This window comes from Hemicordylus capensis, chromosome 3 (genome assembly GCF_027244095.1).
Source record: "Hemicordylus capensis ecotype Gifberg chromosome 3, rHemCap1.1.pri, whole genome shotgun sequence".
Classification (NCBI taxonomy): Eukaryota; Metazoa; Chordata; class Lepidosauria; order Squamata; family Cordylidae; genus Hemicordylus; species Hemicordylus capensis.
Genome location: NC_069659.1, coordinates 244,700,517 through 244,722,429, shown reverse-complemented (window position 1 = coordinate 244,722,429; position 21,913 = coordinate 244,700,517). Strand labels below are relative to the sequence as shown.

Below are 21,913 nucleotides of genomic sequence, written 5' to 3'. Positions count from 1 at the left end.
CTTGTTGCTCACAACTGCAGCAAGCATGAGAGAGTAAAAATAGCATTGAACGACGTCTATATTAATTGTAAAGAGAATTGTTCCTTTATTCTTGTTTTGAGGTGTATTGATTGCAATACCAATGAGCACTCATCCCTTCAAAGTAATTCAAAGGCAAGTTTTGTCTTTGATTAATAGTCTATCAAGCTTTTGCTTTTGCGCTTTCAAAGTTTCAGTTTGTTATTTTGCCCCAGGGAGAGGTGAGCAGCAGTCCCTCTTCAAGGAGCTCCATTGTCACAAACCTTGTTACCAGAGCCTTAAGTAAGTTCAGTTTAATTTACAAGCAATGAGAAAAATTCACTTCCACCTGTTGAACATTAATAGGTTGCTCATGCAGGACCCCCTCCATTTGCTTCCTCTGCACAGCCCTGCCAGAATTTCCTTTCTCCTGTGCCTGCCTCCCTGCCCCCGCCAATCTTCAAGTATTTGGTCAACGGGTACTTTCACAAAATATAAAACTGGTTCCTAAGTAGTCTTGGCAGGAACTCCCAAAACAACTGTTACAAGGTCTAGAAGCAATAAACAAAGCAGGATGGCAACTGAATGGTAGCTCCTTAACTCTCAGGTTGTGCTTGTAACATCTCATCTTGCTTTCGTCAGCCCTTATACATAGAAATTTCCCAGGTGAGATGAAGTATATTCTGTACCTCCAAGCTTCAAGGATATCAAAACTTTGAAAACAAAGGTGTTTTTAAAAAGCTGGGAGATCGATATGTCCCTCAGGCAATGTTTTGAAGTCTACAAGTGCAGCTTATGAGTCAAAGCTAAGAGCCAAAACACTTCAAGATGACATTTCCCCCCCAAAAAAATTACAGCAATTAAACAGCATAAGATCATTCACTCAGTTCTTCTCACTACTCAGCCACTCTCCAGCCAGCCTTCTCACTGATTTAGAGCAGTACTTGAGACTGTTATCGTGAAAAGAGGAGAGGTTTTAAAAATACTAACCTTTTCAAAAGGTAGATGTATTATATTATATAGATCCTCATTTCAGTTGGGCTTGGTAGTCAGAAACACCATTTGTGTCCCTTTTGCACAGGAGGGTAGTGACTGAGGGTGGCCCAGGGGTGAGATTTGGGGCAGCCCCAACCACCAGCCACTGCTCGGTGTGTTCATATGCTGCCTATTTTGCCTACATGAACCAGCATGCTGTGACATCATGAGATCACATTGCAGATAGGCTGATCAGTGGCAGTGGGTGGGCAGTGGGGGGCACAAAGGCAGGTGGACTATATTCACATCAGCATTGATGGGAAGGTGCAGCTGGCAGGCCCCTGGGTGCTGGTGGCCCGTGTGCTGCCTCAGCCCCTATTTATTGCTATGTACCTGCTTTTGTGGTTTCAGCTTGGCCTCTCAGGACTAGAGAAAGGCAGATGGCAATCTAGTGTTTTCCAGCAGAGCCACTAGGCAGCACAGTATTTGAGCAAACATTGGCAGATAAAAGAGACAGCACTCTCACGCTTGCTCTTGCTCTCTTTCGGACCCAGTAGCAAAGTGCAGAGCCACAGAGAAGGAGCTCAGACTACATGTAGCAGCTAATGAGCTGGAACAGTTGTCCTCACATTTCTATTTTATTTAATTTATTTATTTATTTATTTATTTGAAACCCGAGTTCAAATCCCCATTCAGCCATGAAACTAGCTGGGTGACTCTGGGCCAGTCACTTCTTTCTCAGCCTAACCTACTTCACTGGGTTGTTGTGAAAGAGAAACACAAGTATGTAGTACACCGCTCTGGGCTCCTTGGAGGAAGAGCGGGATATAAATGTAATAATAATAATAATAATAATTTATTTGGATTGATTGATTGATTGATATACTGCCCTTCCAAAATGGCTCAGAGCTCACATCATGGCTCCTTCTTTCCACCAATCCTTGTCCTAAGCAAAAGCAAAGTTTAGCTCTTACTGAAACAAAGCAGAGTCAGTGCATGTGAAGAAACAGAGGGGGAATTTGTGTGCCATGGCTGTTGACAGATGCCATGCCCAGACCAAGTGGGCTTTAACCCCAGCTAGGCTGGCATCACAATATCTCCAGGCTCCTCCACAGTTATTTATCTGACCCTGTGGTCACCCAACTTGTTTTGCCTCCAAATTCTGAGCGTTAACCAAAGGTTCATTGCTGAGTACCTCCTGATCAAATTATAGTTCTTTAAGAAGAGTTTGCCATGTCATTTGCATGATCAGCTATCATGGATACTAGAAAAGGATATCATCAGGCTGCTGGAATCAGAGAGCTGATATGTTCATCCTGAAAACCACATGGAGACTGCCAGAAACCTCTGCCATGTCATGACCTGCACCTACCAGGACTAGAAGATGTAGCACTTGCCATCATATCATGCGGTCACTTACTACAGAAATCTTTCAGGCACAAAGCATGGCATGTCCCACAAGCAGTGTTGTCTCTCAGTTTAGGTAAGTCATCTTGGGTAGTAGTTTATTAGGGCACCAGGGGGCAGTAAGGAGCTCTTCTGCCCCCACCTTTAAACACCCAGCCTCAGGCACACAGAGATCTTGAGTCAGCACTGCTCTACCCACCCTGGGGTTTGCACCTATCTATACAAGGGCATTCTTGAGAACCAATCAGAAGAGGCAACATAATACTGAGCATTTCAACAGCTCCAATCTTACTATCACAGGAATGATTCTACCAAAATTGACAAAAAAACTCACCAGTCTATTAATATCAAGAAATGTGAACACATTGATTTATATCAACATACAAGGCTTATGTCCATCATAACTTGACAAAGCATTCTTTTAGAAGCAGAGGTTCACCAGGTCACCATAGTGTACAGGTAGGTATGTGGCCATCTTTACTACCAACTTGGTTATAGACTTCATATGCTCTGTTCGTTCATTCATTTGATTTATATACCACCCTTCCAAATATTTCTCAAGGCAATTTACATCAAAATAAGAACAAAACTATTAAAATCAAAACTAAAACAAACAATTAAAATCATTTAAAACTAACATTAAAAATGTAAAACCTTATATCTAATTAAAAGCCTGGGTGAATAATCGCGTCTTCAGTGCCTTTTTAAAAGTTGCCAGAGATGGGGAGGCTCTTATTTCAACAGGGAGTGTTAAGCAGTCTGTGGACTTTATCATTTATATGATTATATCTATTGTGGCATCTATTATTGGTTTATACCATTGTATTATGCACATTTAATTGATTCATCTATATTATTAATTCTCCTGGGTGTGCCTGGGAATGTGTGTCCCAGCGCCCAGCTGATTGGCTGGGCGGCGGAGGCGCCTGATTGGCTGAGGCACACCCAGGAGGATTGGTCACCGTGGCAGCCTGGCCACGGAGGCAAGGCCCAGGAGAATGGAAAGAAAGGCGGGGAGGGCAGAAGTAGCAGTGGGGAGGAGAGGCGGCTGGGCTTGGCATGGGCCGGCCTTGGTTAGGAAGCGGAGACTGGAGCAGAAGGGGGGTGGGAGGTAACCGCCAGCCCCAAAGAGCACACAGATGCTCTGTGCGGGGTCAGCTAATATTGCATATTTTTCACAATATAGCAATTTCTATCTTATTGTGGTCTTTCTCAATCTATTGGTTATTTTATGAGGGATCCTTTTTTGGCAGTAGAAAATGCAGCCAACCAGTTCTACCTTCTACCAGGAAAGCCACTTCTAGTCTAGAAGTACAGTCAGTCTCACAAAAGCAACTTTCCTGTGTCCCACTGCGTACCCAAACAAGGCAATACTGCAGGTGTAAAAACTTCTTGATGTATCATTACTGCTACTACTCTTGGAAAACTCTTTAGCAGATACTTATTACATGTTCACCAACTGTGCTATAAAAATCAGGCTTTAGACATGCACAAATTGTCCTTGAGGCAATTCTCACGATCGGCAAAAAGCGGGCTAAGAAAGCCTAGCCCGCTTTCTGGCGAGCATGAGAACCCCTGGGCTCGCCAAAGCTGGTCACCCGCTTACGGCGCCCTCCCCTTAGATGAGGTTAGCGGAGTGAGTGCTCCACTAACCTCATCTATTTGATCATGTATTGCCATGGCATGGCTCCATGCTGCGGCAACACATGAGGAGACCCCCGCCAGGAGGCTGATACAAGCCTCCCGGCCCTGGGGGTCTCTCCAGGGTGCCCCCCCCCACTCTCACGTGGCACATCCTGGAGCTTCCGAGGGCCACCCCGATCCCCACAGCCCCCGATCCCCACAGCCCCTGCCAGTTTCATGAGGGAGCCTGCAGTCATGTGGGCGACCAATCCAGCTGCCCAGGGCTTCCTGCCTGATCATCTGCAGGGAGAGCAGGCTAAGCCTGCTCTCCCCACTAACCTGTTCTCAGTGAGTCTCACTGATCGTGACACTCGCCTCCTTGAGTTGTAAATTCTCAGGATGGGCTAGTTCTGATATAACAGAGCCACCGTTAAGCCTGGTCTCAGGCAATGTCTCCAAGAGGCTTCCAGGCCCATTCGGGCATCTACTTCCAATCTCAACTAGAATAAACCAAGACTGGTCACAAAGTGTGACCTGACCAATCTTGGTTTTGTCTAACCCACTTCCCTGCAATAACCCAAGATCTGTGCTTAAGAACTGGAGTTACAGATCTCTTGCATTCCTAAGCCTCAGAGACAGCTTAACTGCATGCCACACCATGCCTGAATCATCCCAGTGGTTGTGTGACTTCTGTAAAACTCTTCCTCCATTAAAAATTCAACAGCCCAATCTACTTGCTTGGTTTATTTTCCCTTTTTTTAAAGTTAGTTTTAGTTCACTATGAATTCAAAGGTGCAGCAGCAGCAGCAGTAGTTCTGGTCAGATGATATTCATCCAGTTTCCTGCAGTGGCAACACCTTCTGGAAAGCCTTTGGAAGCTTAAATTGGGTAATAAAATCCTGGCATGCTTCGCCTGCCCCAGGCCCCTGAACAGCAAGGTGTTCCAAAGCAGTTTTACGGCGGCAGCTTCTGTGTAAGGATTAGAGATTTGCAGCATTCATTTGTAAATATCTGTTTGTTTACAGACAGGCAAACACAATCAGAGTATGTACGCAACCAAGCCATGCTACTCCTGAAGCAGGGGTGTAGCTATCATTGAGCTATAATTGGGTTCAAAGATCCTGGACCCATCCCCCCCAGCTCCACCCCTTCCTATTTCCTTCATTCTCTCTCTCACTCCGAGGGGCTGCTGGGGAGAGGGGCAAACACAGACCCCCTTCCCTAACTATGCCCCTGTCCTGAAGCACCAGTTTCTCAACAGCAAATGCAATACTCTTTCAGTCCCCACCCAACACCTTCTTGCCAGTAGCACCTTCCAATGCACAAACTGTTGCTTGCTCCTTCCTCAAATAAGTGGTCAACCATTAGCCCTGTTCACACATTGAGGTTGTTCTCATGAGCAGCCAAGCATAGGCTTGGCTGCCTGTGAGATCCTTTGGGATCTGTGCAGATCCCGGCGGTGCTCCAGCATAAACCCAGCACCACAGCCTGGCTCTTAGCCAAGGTTAAGGGCATGTTTGCACCCTTAAACTTAGCTAAGAGCCAGGCTGTGGTGCTGGGTTTAGCGCTGCAGTACTGCCAGGATCGGTGCGGATCCAGCTCTGAAAATTGTATATCAGCATGAGCTGCTTGCAGAGGTGGGTGCCTAGAGTGCCCATCTGCTGTGGGAATGCACTGTGGGATTCACGGGGGCCAGGACAAAGAGTCCTGGCCTCTGTTTACCAGCACTACTGGGAATAGCAGAGAGTAAAACAGCACGGAAAGCACTGCTCCTGGCAGCACGAGTCATGTAGAGGCTTGGCACAGTTACCTGGAGAAAGGTAGTTTGAACCTACCCTGATTTGCATATTTGTGTGAACACATGAAAACTCCTCCAACCGTTTGCTCAAAGCCTAGCTTTTGTACCCTGCTCTTAACCGAGGCAGGAGAAAGAGCTCTCCTACCTTGCTTTTCTGGTTGTGTGGATACAATTACCTTTTCTAACAGTTACCAGGAACTAGAAGGCCTGGGGAAAATAGATAACTGTGGCTACAGGGACTGCCATCTGTGAATGTGCCATTCTGCAAAACACACTCCATGATCCTATACTTTGCAGTTGCTTCAACAGAGCTGGGCCCAACTCCTGCCCCTTCATAGCCCAGAGGTCAGCTGCTGATGTAATAGGATTTTCCAGTCTACTGGAAGCACAAAGCATGCTGGAAAGGCTTGCAAGGCCTTCAGAGGCCTCTGTTTCCAACTCCTGATTTCAGTAATGAATGCCTTGCCTGACTTAGTTGTATGGTTCCTGGGCTTGCTGATCCAAACAGAGGTTCTGATCGCCTGTTGCTATTAGTGAAGCTCTCTAACCCCTCAATTCATTCCAACATGATTGTGTGAGAGTTCCTATTGTTTGAATAGAGTTCTGGTTTCAGTTCCCATCCAGGTAGGTAGGAAGGATTAACGGTACTAGATGGCTCACCAGAAACTCCAATTAATTGGCATGCATTATTGGTGCCTACATCAAACCAAATCTAAAAGAGAATCTGAAGGATAGCATAGGCCATAGTTCCCACTGGAAAGTGAGGGTGGTGTATTAGTACTGGACTAGGGAATTGAAAACCTAGAAGCAAACCAGTTACTTCTCTCAGCAGTCCTCACTGGATTGTTGTGATGATAAAGATAACCATGTACACCGTCCTGAGCTCCTGGGTGGAAGGACAGAATATAAAATGTAAAAGTAAGTAAGATCTCCAGTTCCCATTAGCAGGTCTCTCATTTTATGTACTTGTTGCATTTTTCTGACATTGCATAGCCACAGGTACCAGAAAGAGGAATCTCTCTCAGAATTGCACTTCTTTTGCAATGTTGACATGTCCTAAGAAAAAACAATTTGCAATTTACAGCTCCCCACGTAAAATAGACTACATATATAACATAAAAGACAATGGAATCCAATACCAAACTGATAAAACAGCAGATGTATAAACCACAAGCATAATAGTTCTAAAACTACATAGCAGTAAAATTCAGAAGTACCAATAAAATTATTTATTTATTTGATTTCTATAGCACCCTTCCAAAAATGGCTCAAGGCAGTTTACATTAAAAAAACTAAAATCAAAATCAAAACTGTAAAAACATAAAACCATTATTAAAACAGTTTTTAAAACCCTGGAAAACCAGGCCAAACCTTTACGGTTTAAAAAGTTTGCAAAACCCTGGAAGGCCAATCATTAAAAGAATGGGCCAATAAAAACTTGGTTTGCTTCAGCAAAGGGACTGACATATGTATAGGCACCGTCAGCTCAGGCTTGACTTTTTAAGTTACGCACAGGATGACAGGAAATATGTAAAGAGCAGCACAAGAATACAGAGGGCCAAACTTCAAAGGCATCATTTTGCCCTGCTTATGGTTTGATTTTTTAAAAAATTCCTCTATAAACAGTACTATGTGTGGTGGTGGTGTACTCCAAGCAGCGTCAAGATCACAATATGTAAGGAGAGAATATTTAGATTTTCCAATTCTTCCCCACCACACCTCCCAGCAGTGCTATTTAGTGGTTTGTTTCTTTGGTGTATTTTTTTTTAAGTGATGAAGCTTGGAGAGCCAAAACCATGAATTTAAAGTAATGTGCAGTTCTCTTGTACGTTTTTCCAAGACAAAAGTTAGCATCTAAAGCAGCAATTGCTATGCAAATTTGCTTTTAAAAATGATCTCTAAAAGCAATGAATTTGAAGGGCAAGAGCTGCTCTCTGCCTATTTGATAGGAAGCTTTCAAGAAGCTTCCTTGTTTTTCCAACAGCAACTGTTATTTGCAACCACTCAACACAAATACTCTGGTTATGCTTTCTATCTTATTTTAAATTAAGACGAGAAGCTGGGTAATTTGAACTGGTCCTCAGAAGTGGCCTATATATAGGTCTTGCTATTTAATGCTATTGTTTAGATGCTACATTATTTATTTTTCCGTGTGTGTGTGTGTGTCTGCATGTACAAAATCATTTGATATCACATTTTCTTTAATTAAGAAGTATTCAAGTGCCACCTAGTGGAAGTTTAATTACCTCTGTGAAATTTAGGCAAAGGGCATATGAATATCTCTTGATCAGTACTGAAACACATTTGCCATGTGTTTAAATGTACAGTCTACTCTGCTGGTTCAAGCTCATGGAAACTAATTATGCATTTTAGAGTCAAAAGCTATGCAGATTGGCTAGAAACTGGTGGCATCACCAAGAGGCTTTGAAGGCCACCTATTCTTCTTAATGCATGACATCCAGAGCGGTCATCCATCCCCAACAGATAGCTGTCCAGCTTCTGCTTGAAGATCTCCTGTGAGGGACCATCCACTATCACCTGTAGGCAATTGTCAAGTTGCTCTTACCATTAAGAAGTTTCTCCTAATATCCAACCAAAATCTACCCTCCTGTAATAGAAGCCCATTAGATCTAGTTCTGTCTTTTGAGGCAGCAGAGAACTAGTCTTTGCCCTCTTCTTCTAGGATTGCGCCATGGAGAGAGGCACAGCCATTCTCCATGGCCTCCACCACGTTCCATATAGCAAAGCTAGAGAGCTACAGCAGATAGGAGACTTTTGTGAGAAGGATGAAGCCCACTGCTCGCAAGATACTAAACCTACCAGGGAGACATTAGGCTGCCATTGTAACTGCATGTCCCTCTCGAAATATATGCTTTTCATGCTCCTGATGTTCTTGACTGCTATTCACTCCTATAAGGGTGGGGGAATAAGAGGCACTAGAGGGGGATGTCATTGTGGGGAAAGTAAACCCTGCACCCCATGCTTGACATGGGGTGGGGATTGAATATTTGCTAAGGGAAATCTCAAAGGAAAGTACAATTTGACTGAAGTAACAAAAAGGTAGAAGTTCTGCAAATTCCTGAATCTGTAAGGCTGGTTGGAGAGAAAGGATGAATGCCACCACATCTGCTTTAATGCTGAATGGTGATTTGAACCTAGATCTCCCTGCTTCAAGTTCAAGAGCTACTAGCTCTACTGCCTGTTCCTGGACTCAAGATGACCCTTATCTAACAGAGGGCCTTCTCAACTGGAACTCCAAAGCTTGGCACATGTGTTTACATGGATATTCATGCAAGAACCCCAATGAAAGCCAAGATTCAGAAAATGCTGACTTCTGCCACCAAAGCCTATCTTTAAAGCATGTGTGGTATAATTATAGAATACATTAAGTTTTGTCTTTTATTTCCTCTGGAGAGAATAGAAACTTTAACATGCATGTGCACGCACATGCACACGCACGCGCACGCACACACACACACACACACACACAGCGCCTTAAAACAAAGTGGTAAATATGAATATATTTAATATAATTTCCACTTTGACTATAAATGAAACCTATACAAACATTTTGGAAACATGGGGGAACGTTTGTATGTACATATAACTAATAGCAGAAACACTATGTTGTTTTCAGTCCACAGCCGCTCTTGTTCATTGCAGATGGGCTATGCTCTGGAATTCAGCCGTTGACAAATTATACACATGATTCTTCATGACAGAAATTAATGAGCTTTCTTTGGTCGGAGCCGACGCTTGATGATTTCATGATCATTTTCCTTTTGATCCATAATGATCTGAAAAGGAATTGAAGGAGCTCTCTTATTTTTTCTGATCACTGCTCTCTCTAGGCAAGTCACCTAGAATGTGTGTTCACTTCCAGGGATGTGCACGGACTGAGGTCCAAGCACTAGTTCAGCGCTGCGGGGAGGGGAGCTGGTTCTTACCTGCTCTCTGCCTCCACATACAGCTTCCTGCTGCAGCAGCACTCATCCCAAGAATCCCTCACAGCGCCAAGATGCACATGTTGTCCATGGACACACGGACAGCATGTGCATCTGGGTTCTTGGGATGAGAGCCACTGCAGCAGGAAGCTGCTATCAGTGGCTGAGAGCAGGTAAGGACCTGCTCTCCTCTTTTTTTAGAGTGCCCACCCCCTCCTTATGATGCTGAACTGGTTCAGACCTCGTCATAACCAGTTTGGGGCCAAAACAGTGCATAAACCTCTGTTCTTGCACACCCTATTCACTCCTTTGTTAGAACTGGAGGGCAGCAGGATCAACAGGTATCAGGAATCTGCTACATTAAGACTGCCTCTGTCCCTGGCCCATACACTGTTAGGGCCATTCAAAAGCTGTGTTCTTGTCCTCACAATTGTCTTGAGTTATTCACTTGCAACCCCCAATAGTTGGCCAATTCACCTTGAAACCAATTAATATTTTAGACTGTGCTCACATTAGGCTAGTGGAGAACCTGAGGTCCTGATAAACTATTTAAATAACTAGCACTTCACCATGAGCACAGACAACCATCCCTAGTTGGTTTCAAAACAGTCACCGGCACTCTTAACAGTTTAAGGGAAAGTTAACACTGCCTTGCCCAACATTGTTCAGGATAGGCTGAGAAACAGGAGGCTGGTTCTCATGACCATAAGCTGGGTAGGAGTGTCCAGCCAGCCTCCAAGCCCCAGGGGTACTCCCAGGAATTGGTCATGAGTTGGCAAAAATTAGAATAGGAGGACGGGGAAGTTCTCGGGGGCTGTACACCAATGTTCAATTTTGCAATGCCTGATCCTTGGATCTGGTATGTTATCTTATAGTCCCCCCATCTTCACCTGCCTCCACTTTCCTTCTTTCTTCCCTCCTGTTGTCTCTCTTAGATGGGGAGCCCTTCCAACAGGAACCTGTCTTCTCATTCGTCTTTGTAAAGCACATCCACCCATTTATGAATCTGCTTGTAATACCACTTGTATTCCATCATTTGTCAAAAGGGTAGTATCCATCTCTCTATATAATACACTAAGGTTGTGCATGGCAAGCCCTGCCCACACAGTGCTTTACCAATAGGAGGTAACAGAACAGAAGTACCATGGTGATTGGTCAGTGGGGATTCCATATGCAGATAGGGAAGAGCAGCGGGTAGGGAGACAGTGAGGGAGCAAGCAAGCAGCCGGTGGCAAGTGAGTGAGTAAGCAGTGGGGAGACTGAGTATGGGTGGGTGACACTGAGCAATAAGGTAGGGGCTGGGGGGGGGGGCAAGCAGAGCATCAAATTCCTAGCACACAGATGCCCTGGGCGGGTTCAGCTAATTTTATTTAAAAGGTTAGCTCATGATCTCACCACATGTCCTGAAAATTCGATAGGCGAAGAAATGTCAGTGGAGTACAACTTGCGCTTTGCTTGCTTTGGCTTGCGATAATTTTCTTTAATAGATTCCTCCTCTGTGGAAGATTTCACTGTTGTCATCACTTTCTTTGCTACAAAAGGCATTTTCATACAGGTCACCTCTTTTGCATAAGCACAGCATAGACATACCTTATTGCATATTCTGTATCCTGATCAAATCACAGCTGAAGACACACTTTACTGAGCTGCCTTTGAGGGTGGGTGGAGTTTGTTTCCCCTGTTTTTAAACCCCTGATTCCCACAACTGAAGTGCAAAATGGCAGAGGGAAACCATGCAATATATGCTGGGGCATTAATGCCAATGGCCCCTGCTTCAGAGCAGAGGGTATGGCCACTTCCAAAGGCTGTCCTGTGAATTAGGGGAGGAGTCACTGCTCAGTGGTAGAGCATGTGCAGCAGGCCTCAAGTCCAACCTTAGTACTTCCTGTCAAAGATCAGGTAGTAGGAGCTGGGAAAGGCTATTTGGGGCCCTGGAGAATCGCACCCTGTCAGAATAGGCACTTCTGAGCTAGATGGGCCATTGATCCAACTAGATATAAGGGTGCTTCATATTTTCATATAAATGCTCAGACTGAAAATGTGTTACTACTTAAAGTACGCCGAAATGGTTGGCAGCAGCATCAGAACTGTCAATCATTTTTTGAAGCAAGCATTTTAGATGGTGAGCCCTTTGGGGACAGGGATCCATCTTATTTTTATTTATTATTTCTCTGTGTAAACCACCCTGAGCCATTTTTGGAAGGGCAGTATAGAAATCGGATGAATGAATTGAATGAATGAATGAATCCCAAGAAACCGCCCTCCAGGTGGGATTCCTGAGGGAGGGGCTTTAGAATGGAGCAGAGTGGCAGTTAAACTGTCTAAGTAGTAGCTCTCAGATTCAGATAGGGCTTGGATGAGCCCGTGACAAGGACGGTTGAGGCTAGGATCTCTAGTGAGGGTCAGTGGGAGGTGGGTTGTAAGTTGTACACACCAGTGAACACCTCCAGTTAGCAAGTGTGACCCTTATGTATGAATGCTGGATGTGCGGATCTTCAACCACAGTGGTTGTTTCCAGGGAAAAGGGCTAGGAGTCAGGGAATGCTTGTTGTACCCAACACAGGCACCTCAGTAACTAAGTCTAGCTTCTGTAAAAGTACTAACTTGGAAACATTGTTTCCGAGAATAAAGGGAACGTTCCATTCAACCTAGCAATGGGAGCTCATTCCACTCCCCCACCGTCTTAAAATGAGCTGTCCCCAGATTAGAGTATGCACCTGAGCAGGAGCCATGTAACTCTTTTTAGACAACATGCACAGGAACTACCCTCTGCTTTGCTGCTTACTTTTGGAGTGTATGGTTGTAGGGGAACTCTGGAAGACAGTGTCAAATGGTCCAAGTGATTTTATATTAGAAAAAAACATGCTTACTTCTTAAGGAATAATCCCTTTTAAGTGATTGGTCAGGAGCAGTCTGAAAGGATAGAAAACATTAAACAGACATTTAGCATATTTTATATAGACCATTTCAAAGTCTGTACTAGCTGCGACTCTGTAAAGAAGTGCTTGCTATAAGTAGCAGTCATTCTTTTGTTGGCGTGAACTTGGTCCTACTACATTGTAATCAGTGAAATAAAGTGTAAGCTTTAATACAGCTGACATTTTAAATAGAGGTATTTGCATAGGATTTTAAGTAACCCCTGCTCAAATGTTCACAAGCAGGACTGGGGCAAATACAGCCCTAACCATGCTCTTCCCAGAGCAGCCCTATCTCCTAAGGACAATACCTTACAGTGCTCACATGAAGTCTCCCATTCATATGCAAACCAGGGCTGACCCTGCTTAGCATAGGAGACAGTTCATGCTTCTTACCACAAGGCCAGCTCTCAATAGAAGCAAGCAAGACAGACTGTGCTTGCCCCAAATTCTTGAAGCCACTGCCACCATCTCCCTGTTTTTTTACCCCAAGGCACACCTACACACCAGAAATTTAATTTGGAGCAGGTAGAAGCACTCTAGGCAATCCAAGCCCAAAGTGTATTTTCTCACCAGGCCCTGGACTAGAACTACAAATCCCAGCATTCCTAGTGCGAACATGCGGCACACTCTGCACTTCTTCTGAGGCGGTCTACTTTGTCCAGGCCTCTGCCTTCCTCCTGCTTCAAGGTAAGTTGACGATGTAGGGGGGAGGCCGAAAGAAGGGAAAAGGGAAAGTAGTGGTAGGCTCTCTCATTGATGCACAAAGCATCTTTCTCTGCTGGAGACCTGCCACTAGTTGTTAGGACTCTGTTCTAGGGTAGACAAGATGCTCTATACCTACAGGAACAACTGCCACTGTTGCCTACCCTTCTTCCTGGCGGTATTTTGTGTGTGTGTGTGTGTGTGTGTGTGTGTGTGTGTGTGTTGGGAAAGGGAAAGCTAACAATGGCAGAGAGGACAATGTTGGTCAAACTGAAGCATTTCAATTGTTTGACTGGAATACTCAAAAAGCCCAGAGGACTTTCAAAACAAGTTTCAGCCTTCTTGTGCATTCCCAGTTTTAAGCAACACTTAAAATTTGAGACCAGACACAACTCTGGAACTTGCTATCCAATTTTTGTAAAGAGATTACTTTCAATGTGGCTAGGTTTTGCTACATTGTTTGTACTATACGCTCTAGTCTCATGTAATGTTTTTTCTTTTCTCTCTTTTTTTCTCTTTTCTGTTGTACTGTCTGATCTACGATCGTAATAAAATTAATCTAATCTGGAACTTGTTCATTTAGAAAGTCCTTGCTTCACCATTTGAGTAAATGGCGCACAGTTCTCCTGGTTCATGTTTGTGACAGCATAGCTTTCACACACTCTGTGTGATGTTATCTGCAATTATGGCACATTCTGGGCATTTGTTCCTCCTGATCCAGTTTACACATTACAGTGCCCCCGTGCTAATTTATCCAGTCAGCAATGGGCTGCTGTGCATGTGCAGCCCAATTTAACTGACCCAGGAATGCCAAAAATACACATGGTTACTGCAATTTGTGTAATCACAGAGGTTTGACAAGGCACCACTGCTGTTGCACAAATCTGGGTATAAATAGGTAGGCTGCTGTGAGCCTTCTACTGGCCCCAAGGACTCCCATGCTGGGCAGGGGCAATGTAAAGTGGGAAGTGGCTCTCCATTACTAATGATGCTAAAGGCTAGTATCAACTAGAGATGTGCAAATCAATTTGAGTTCGAAACAAAAACAGGCTCTTTTCATCTTGAAATGTTTCAAGTGTTTTGAGTGACATTTTGAGGCCTGTTTTTCTATGAAGAGCTATCTACCAATTGGGACTGATGGATAGACCAGTCCTCTGAGGTGGACCAATGCACTAATTCCAGGGTGGAGGCCTGGTCTACCCCATGTGCCAAAATCGGGTGGAGGCCTGGTCTACCTGATTTTACCCACAAAAACATGCCTCAATATGGCACTTGAAACAGTGAGTGTTTCAAGATTGATTCATCAAAGCAGCTGACTTGGGTGCCATTTTGAGGATTCTGAGATCGATTCTACGATTCTGAGATTTGTTTTGAGCTCGAAAGAAATCACAAAACCCATTTCATGCACATCCCTAGTATCAGCCCTAAGAATTCGGTTGCCTCTGCAGCTGGAAAAATAATTCCTTGCCAGAATGTATTTTTATCTTATAATTCCTGAAGTAACAGTTTGAACAAGTCATCACTGCTGTCTAAACACAAAACCTACTCAAAATACTACCACTTTCCATTATGCATTTAGTTTTAAACATGGAATTGTAAACATCCTTGAGCATCCACCCCACACCACCAGTTAACAGTTTTATTCCATTTTTTCATATTAAAACAAAGCAATAACAAAAGGCGGGAATATGAGAGAAATAACAAACAAACAGGAGGGGGGAAGGAAGGGGTTAACAGTTATTCATTTGAAATAAAGAGAAGAAATTATGCAAATAACTCTAAATAGTCCTTTCAAATCCTGGTATGGGAGTCCTCTTTCAGCATACAACAGTAAATAGTCAGATCAGAGAGGTCTTTATCCATTGATAAACTGAGGGGCTGAAACGATCTTTCTGACACTGTAAAATAATATGCTCAGCGACAAGTAGTACACGGGAGAGCCATGATCTGCTACCCCAGGAGAGGTTCCAGACATGTGGAGGTGGTGAACGAGGAGGAAGGATTGCCTTGAGCACTTTTGTGGAAAAGCTGGATTGGATATTTAGTCAAAACAACACATAAAAAGGGCTATTTAAAACATCTAATGTTCATTGAAGTAACTAAAGAATTTAAAGTATTTTGGAGTGATTACACACACACACACACACACACACACACACACACACACACAGTATATCCCCCCATTAAACTTTTTAGTGACAAGTAAATTCTATTAGCAGCTTATCTCCCTCAAAATTGCTTGCAAGAAAATGGACTACATATTGGCATTAAAATTAGGCAAAATAGCAGCCCCCCCCCAAAACCCCTCAATCTGTTTCAAAACATCTGCTTTGTTTCAATGAATCAAGTCTGCTTCAGACCGTCTAAGTAGACATGCAAAGAATTAAGCTGTAAAAGAAAAGGAGGAAGAGGTACACAAGGGAGCCTTATGAATTTCATATCCCAGTCACTGTGCATCATATCCTGAGAAGATCAAGTCAGTATGCTCAATCTTTTGAAGCCCCTTATATCAAGAGGCAAAGGGGGGAAAACACATGTGCAAAACCTAGAAACCAGAAATGTACACAAAATGGATTTAGGGCAGACCTGCACAACATGGGGCCATTCCGCTTGCCTCCCCACTGCCTCCCTCCTGCAGCTGCCATGAACCTCCGTGTTATTGTTTTTTAAACTTTGCACCTCGCAGTTGGGAAGAGACGTAGGCCCAAACAGCAGGCCCAGCGTTGCTCTGGGCGCCACTGCCGAGTGTGTGTGCGGGAAGGACTACTGCCTCACCCCCAGCAGCCACCCCTCAGCCGCACAGCAACTAAGGTTTTAAAAAGAACACGGAGGTTCAGGGTGGCGGGAGGAAGGCAATCCCCCCCAGACCTTGGCAGCCTCTAGCATTGCACTTTCCCACCAACCTGCTGGGCATGGAGGGCTCAGGAACCAAGTGGAAGTGAGTGCCCAGCCCGTGGGAGTTGGGTTGTGGAGGCTGTGGGGATGCTGAGGGTTGGTCAGGCACATTTTATGTGGGGGTGGGATGGTGGTATTTTCAGTTTGTGGCTGAAATGTGCTTTTTTTGCAATTGACTGTGCTTGTTTCAAGACCCTACCACACAGTCCTTGCCCCCTCATCAAGCCTACACAGTCCTTGCCCCCTCATCAAGCCTACCCCTTCCTCTTTCCCCCCTCTTCTTTCTCTTTCCCTCGCCAAACCTACCCATCCTCTTTCCATCTCTTTCTTTCTTTCACTCTCTCTAAAGCCAAAACTCCTGCCCCATCCTTTCCCTCTCTCCCTTCTGATCAAAATGTAATCTTATCAAAAATTTAAGAGAAAAACTTCTAAACTTCTCCTTACAAGTGCTCCATGTTAAGTGTGATGATTTGGCAAAGGTGGAAAAGAAGAACAATAGATTTTATTGTTATTTTATTAGAATGAATTTTAATTCAATTTATTTAATATTAATTTAAATTAATCTTGGCCTGCCAGAACTTCAAAAGTTAAATTTTCATTAAATTCATATTAATTTTACTTAAGTTAAATTTGATTAATATTAAGTGTTATAATCAGCATCCTAAAAATGGAACTTGCCCCCATGAGCCAAGTCACAGTTGCTTTCAGCCCACCAGATCATTTCAGTTGTGCAGCCGATTTAGGTTGTCTGTGCTGTGCACCAGTGTTCAGCTTGACAATGCCTGATCCTCAGACTTGGTACATTTTCTTACAGTCCCCCCCATCTTCACCTGCCTCCACTTTCCTTCTTTCCTTCTCTCTGTTGTCTCTCTTGGATGGGGAGCCCTTCAAACAGGAACTTGTCTTATTAGCTCTGTAAAGCATACCCACCCATATGGCACATAACACCACTTGTATTCTGCCTTTCGTCCAAGGGTGGTATCCCTTTTGTTTAAAGGGTTTAGTTCATTATCTCACTTACCATATGACCTGAAAATTCAACAGGCGAAGAAATGTCAGTGGAGTATAACTTGTGCTTTGCTTGTTTTGGATTGTGATCATTTTCTTTAACAGATTCTTCCTCTGTAGGCTTGGGAGATTTCATCGCTGTCAACAACTCCTTTGCTACAAGAGGCATTTACATACATTTATACACCTCTGTTGCATAAGCAAACTAACAGCATATGCATACCTTATTACATTCCCTTTTTCTCCAGGTATGCCTCCCAAATCCTCTAATTTCTCTCTTTCCTTTTTTTAAAAGAGCCACAAAATGGCTCTGCAAAATGGCAACCAGAAATTACATCTGAAGTAATTTCCAGCTACTCAGGAACCGTGGATAGGTGAAAATTGTCTATATTTCATGCTGCAGATAAAGAAACTGAGCCTAAGACCTACAGTATTCATAGACACACGAAACTGTGATCTGCGAAACCAGATAACAAGCGCCTCTTGTACGTGTAGGCTGAAAAAGTTTTAACGTATGCTTACAGCAAAGAGAAAGAGAAAATGGAACGTTCGATTCAGCCCTCCAATGGGAGCCAATTTCCCTCCCCCACCATTTTTAAAACAGCAGTCCCCTGTTCATAATGTGTGTATGAGCAGATGCCACAGAACCAAACAGACCATATGCAGAGAACCTATTCTCTGGTTTGTCACTTACCTTTGGAGTGTATGATTGTAGGAGAACGCAGGAAAAATCCAACTTTTTTTAGCGTTCTACCTCTGCTTACAGGTGAATCCGTGATATGCACAATATGCTTCTTTTTTGAGGGATAACCCTTTCTAAGAGATTGGTCAGGGGCAGTCTGGGGGGAAAACAAAACATTAAACAGACATTTATAAAAAACCACTTCAAAGTAATAGTTGCTATTCTACAAACAACAGCTTGCTAGAAGTAGTGGTCATTCTTGTATGGGAGTGAACATCGACATACTTTTTTTAAAAAAACCTGCAATTATTATTGTTTTTACATTTCCCCCCGCTGCCTCCTATCCTCTCCCCCCCCCCCAGTCTCTCTGGGCTCTGTCTGGGGAGCTGCAGTGGGGTAGCTGTTGCCACCACCTCCTCCCCATCCTCCTCTGGCTGCTCCATCTGCAGCCGCTCAGGGGGAGCTGCTGCCAGGCCTCCTCCCCACCCCCCGTCCCTAACTCTGGTCTCTCTGGGCTCTGTCTGGGGAGCCGCTGCGGGGTGGGGAGAGCCATCACTGCCTCCCATCCTCCTCCATCCGCAGCCAGAACTGGAAGAGGCGGTGGCAGCAGCATAGCGGTGACCCAGCCGGGGAGAGTGGGGAAACGTGGAAATGCTTCCTGGCCGGGGAGGTGAAAGGAACAGGATCCTGGGCAGTTGGCCAGCACGCCTGTCAGAAACTGCTACGCGAGGAGCTAGAAGTTGGTGTGAAGGAACAGTGATAGTGGGAGGGGGATAGAAAATATTTAATGTGATTTGTTTATGTTGCATGTAAACAAAATCAAAGTTTTATGTGGAAATTATTTCTATTGGAATATTTGTAAGAGTTTAAAGACAAACACAACTTTCAACCTCTCCAGCTAAACCAAAGGAATGACACAGAACTCTGTGGAAATAGATGCAATCAGTTTTGGTTTTGCTTTCATATGCAGTCTAAGACAAAGAATTTTAATTTTGCCTGTGCAAGTCAAATCAAAGCCAATCAAGTGAATTCAGAAGCTTGGTTTTATTTTACCCCTTCCAGTCTTCCCTCTAATTTTTATCATGAATCAGCGGAAAGAGTTTTGTTCTGGACGGCAGTATTAAGGCAGTGTGCATGCACACACTCCCACATACACACATACGAAAAATATCAATGCACACACGCTTTAAAAAAATTATCCTGGAATTCTCTCTCTCTCTCTCTCTCTCTCTCTCTCTCTCTCTCACACACACACACACACACACACGGAATTAATACATTTAGTGGTGGACTGAATTTGAAGACAGGGTTGCTTTTTGTGTGTTGGATGTTATACTATTTTTTAAACTCCAGCTTTTTAGGATTTCAAGTTGTTAAAAAACAGAGTAAAGGTTGCCATGAACGCAGCACAACCCCCCCCCCCCCCACACACACACCATCTTGCCTATTCACTGAGCTGCCTCTGCCATCTGCTTCCTCTGTCCTCCTCTGGCTCCATCTGCAGATCCCAAAAGAAGTCTCGCAAAATGGGACTTTGGCCTCTCAGGGCTTCGGACGAGATCTGCATTCGAAGCCGGAGCAGGAGGCAGGGGCCGCAAGGTTGGTGGCATTCCAGTTGGGGAGAGGGGGAAATAAGGACCTTGCTGGGGAGAAGGGGAAACTGGGAGACAGCGGCAGCAGTAGTGGCAGCCCAGCCGGGGAGAGAGGGAAACCAGAACCAGTTGGGTGGCAGTGGCGGGAGCATCACTGCATGCTTGGCAGTGACTGCTGTGTGGGGGGCTGACATTTTGTGCGTGCATCCTTGTGCGTGCACAGCCTCCTTCCTTACAAATTAGGAGGAGTGTGTCTGTCTGACACTCCCCTTCGCCAGGGTTCCCTCTAAGGCGTGCACATGTGCGTGCGTTCACATGTTTTTTGATGTCCGCTCAGTTAATTTTAGTTCCCACTCAGGTTGAATCAGGAAGGCCCCACTCTGAATACATGTGTGCATACACTTCCTTGATACTGCTGCCCAGAACAAAATGCATTCCACACACGGATGGAAACAAATGAGAGAACACTGCCCTCTGCCCCTCCCAACCCCATGCACACACACTTACCCTTTTCAGTAATACCTACTTTTTGAACAGTGGACTCAAGTTCCGGTGAAACAGGCATGCACTGACTAGCTACTCCCCCCTGCCTTGTGTCAATGTACTCCATGGCCATGCCCACTGCTACTCTCTGGTTCAGCACCTGTCTTCAGAAGAAAGTGTTGAATCAGAGAGAGTCCCTCCCTGCAGTTTCAAATGCTGACCACCCAGAAATTCTCCCCAGATTCACTTCTTGCCTCTGTAGGCAAGTACTGAATTATTGCAGGGGGCATGGTCAAACATTGTGTTGGCTAGCCAGCATGCTCTTGCTTCCTCTGTATGCAGGGGAATCAAAACATAACTACCTTTGATTGAGTGTACTCTCAACATACTTTGTAGTTAGGGAAGAGAGCTGGCCTTGTGGCAGTGAGCATGAATTTCCATCTGAAGCTTCAGGGAAATAATTTCAGGAATCACAGGCAGCTGCAGAGAAGAGAATCAGCCCCCAAAATAATAAATAAGTAAATCAGCCACCCACTTTCTCATTATGAAGAACTTTGGTGCATAGGCAAAGGATAGGTCCGCCATGCTTTAGAAGTTAAGAACATTTGCTTTCAGTCTGATTTTAATACCTCATCCATTGAATTGCTTTTCCTTTTTCTTGCCTTGGGCACTTTTATAGTCACTGCAGAAGGACTGCCCTGATGCTTCACTTCCATCTTATTGGGCTGCAGAGGTGTAAAGTTAATTTCCAGTTCAGGTTCTGGAAAGCGGCTGGTTTGGTCACTCCCTGCAGATACTTCACAAGAGTCTAGGATCGCTTCTGACTGGTCCTCCTGTAGCTTAAGTAGAATGGAAAGATGAGAAAAAAAGAGAAGAAAGGGGGTGGGAGTGGGAATGGACACAAAATATAAGCATTATTTAGAATTGTACAAAAAGCCACAAACTTTACACAAGTCCTCAGCAAAAAGTAGTCTTGCCACTCACTAACCATTGTAAAATACTACAGGTGAAACTCGGAAAATTAGAATATCGTGCAAAAGTCCATTAATTTCAGTAATGCAAATTAAAAGGTGAAACTGATATATGAGACAGACGCATTACATGCAAAGCGAGATAAGTCAAGCCTTGTTATAATTGTGATGATCATGGCGTACAGCTCATGAAAACCCCAAATCCACAATCTCAGAAAATTAGAATATTACATGGAACCAAGAAGACAAGGATTGAAGAATAGAACAATATCGGACCTCTGAAAAGTATAAGCATGCATATGTATTCAGTACTTGGTTTGGGCCCCTTTTGCAGCAATTACTGCCTCAATGCGGCGTGGCATGGATGCTATCAGCCTGTGGAACTGATGAGGTATTATGGAAGACCAGGATGCTTCATTAGCAGCCTTCAGCAATTCTGCATTGTTTGGTCTCATGTCTCTCATCCTTCTCTTGGCAATGCCCCATAGATTCTCTATGGGGTCAGGTCAGGCGAGTTTGCTGGCCAATCAAGCACAGTACACTGTATACTTTTCAGAGGTCTGATATTGTTCTGTTCTTCAATCCTTGTCTTCTTGGTTCCATGTAATATTCTAATTTTCTGAGATTGTGGATTTGGGGTTTTCATGAGCTGTACGCCATGATCATCACAAGTATAACAAATTAAGGCTTGACTTATCTCGCTTTGCATGTAGTGCGTCTGTTTCATATATCAGTTTCACCTTTTAATTTGCATTACTGAAATTAATGGACTTTTGCACGATATTCTAATTTTCCGAGTTTCACCTGTATTATTATTTAGAATATTTATATACTGCTTTTCAACCACAAAAATAACACCATTCAAAATAACCTAAGCACACAGTAGTTATTTAAACATTTTTCCTTCCCAAAGGGGAA

General features: G+C 44.1%; 1 protein-coding gene and 1 long non-coding RNA gene across 15 annotated transcripts in view; one reads left to right on the top strand and one right to left on the bottom strand.

Moving 5' to 3' along the window:
- Nucleotides 1-9,137: 9,137 nt before the first annotated feature.
- The window catches only part of KIF20B (kinesin family member 20B), a 92,442-nt gene continuing 79,666 nt past the window's right edge, over nt 9,138-21,913 (bottom strand). For 6 of the 11 annotated variants that reach the window (XM_053305166.1, XM_053305170.1, XM_053305169.1 and 3 more), the window contains 6 exons: nt 20,654-20,863; nt 17,962-18,106; nt 17,281-17,423; nt 12,615-12,657; nt 11,140-11,276; nt 9,138-9,597 (listed from right to left, as the gene is read on the bottom strand). In XM_053305166.1, the coding sequence (XP_053161141.1) occupies nt 9,526-9,597; nt 11,140-11,276; nt 12,615-12,657; nt 17,281-17,423; nt 17,962-18,106; nt 20,654-20,863 (750 nt within the window). In that variant the 3' untranslated portion in view covers nt 9,138-9,525. Of the gene's footprint in view, nt 9,598-11,139; nt 11,277-12,614; nt 12,658-17,280; nt 17,424-17,961; nt 18,107-20,067; nt 20,189-20,386; nt 20,505-20,653; nt 20,864-21,913 lie in introns of those variants that run through there. The other 5 variants (XM_053305165.1, XR_008318596.1, XR_008318595.1 and 2 more) reach the window with 5 other exon arrangements.
- The window catches only part of LOC128349171 (uncharacterized), a 52,570-nt gene continuing 41,576 nt past the window's right edge, over nt 10,920-21,913 (top strand). Inside the window, exons 1-2 of one of the 4 annotated variants that reach the window (XR_008318599.1) lie at nt 10,920-10,979; nt 13,236-13,349. This is a non-coding gene — a long non-coding RNA (uncharacterized LOC128349171). Of the gene's footprint in view, nt 10,980-11,313; nt 12,157-13,235; nt 13,350-21,913 lie in introns of those variants that run through there. The other 3 variants (XR_008318600.1, XR_008318597.1, XR_008318598.1) reach the window with 3 other exon arrangements.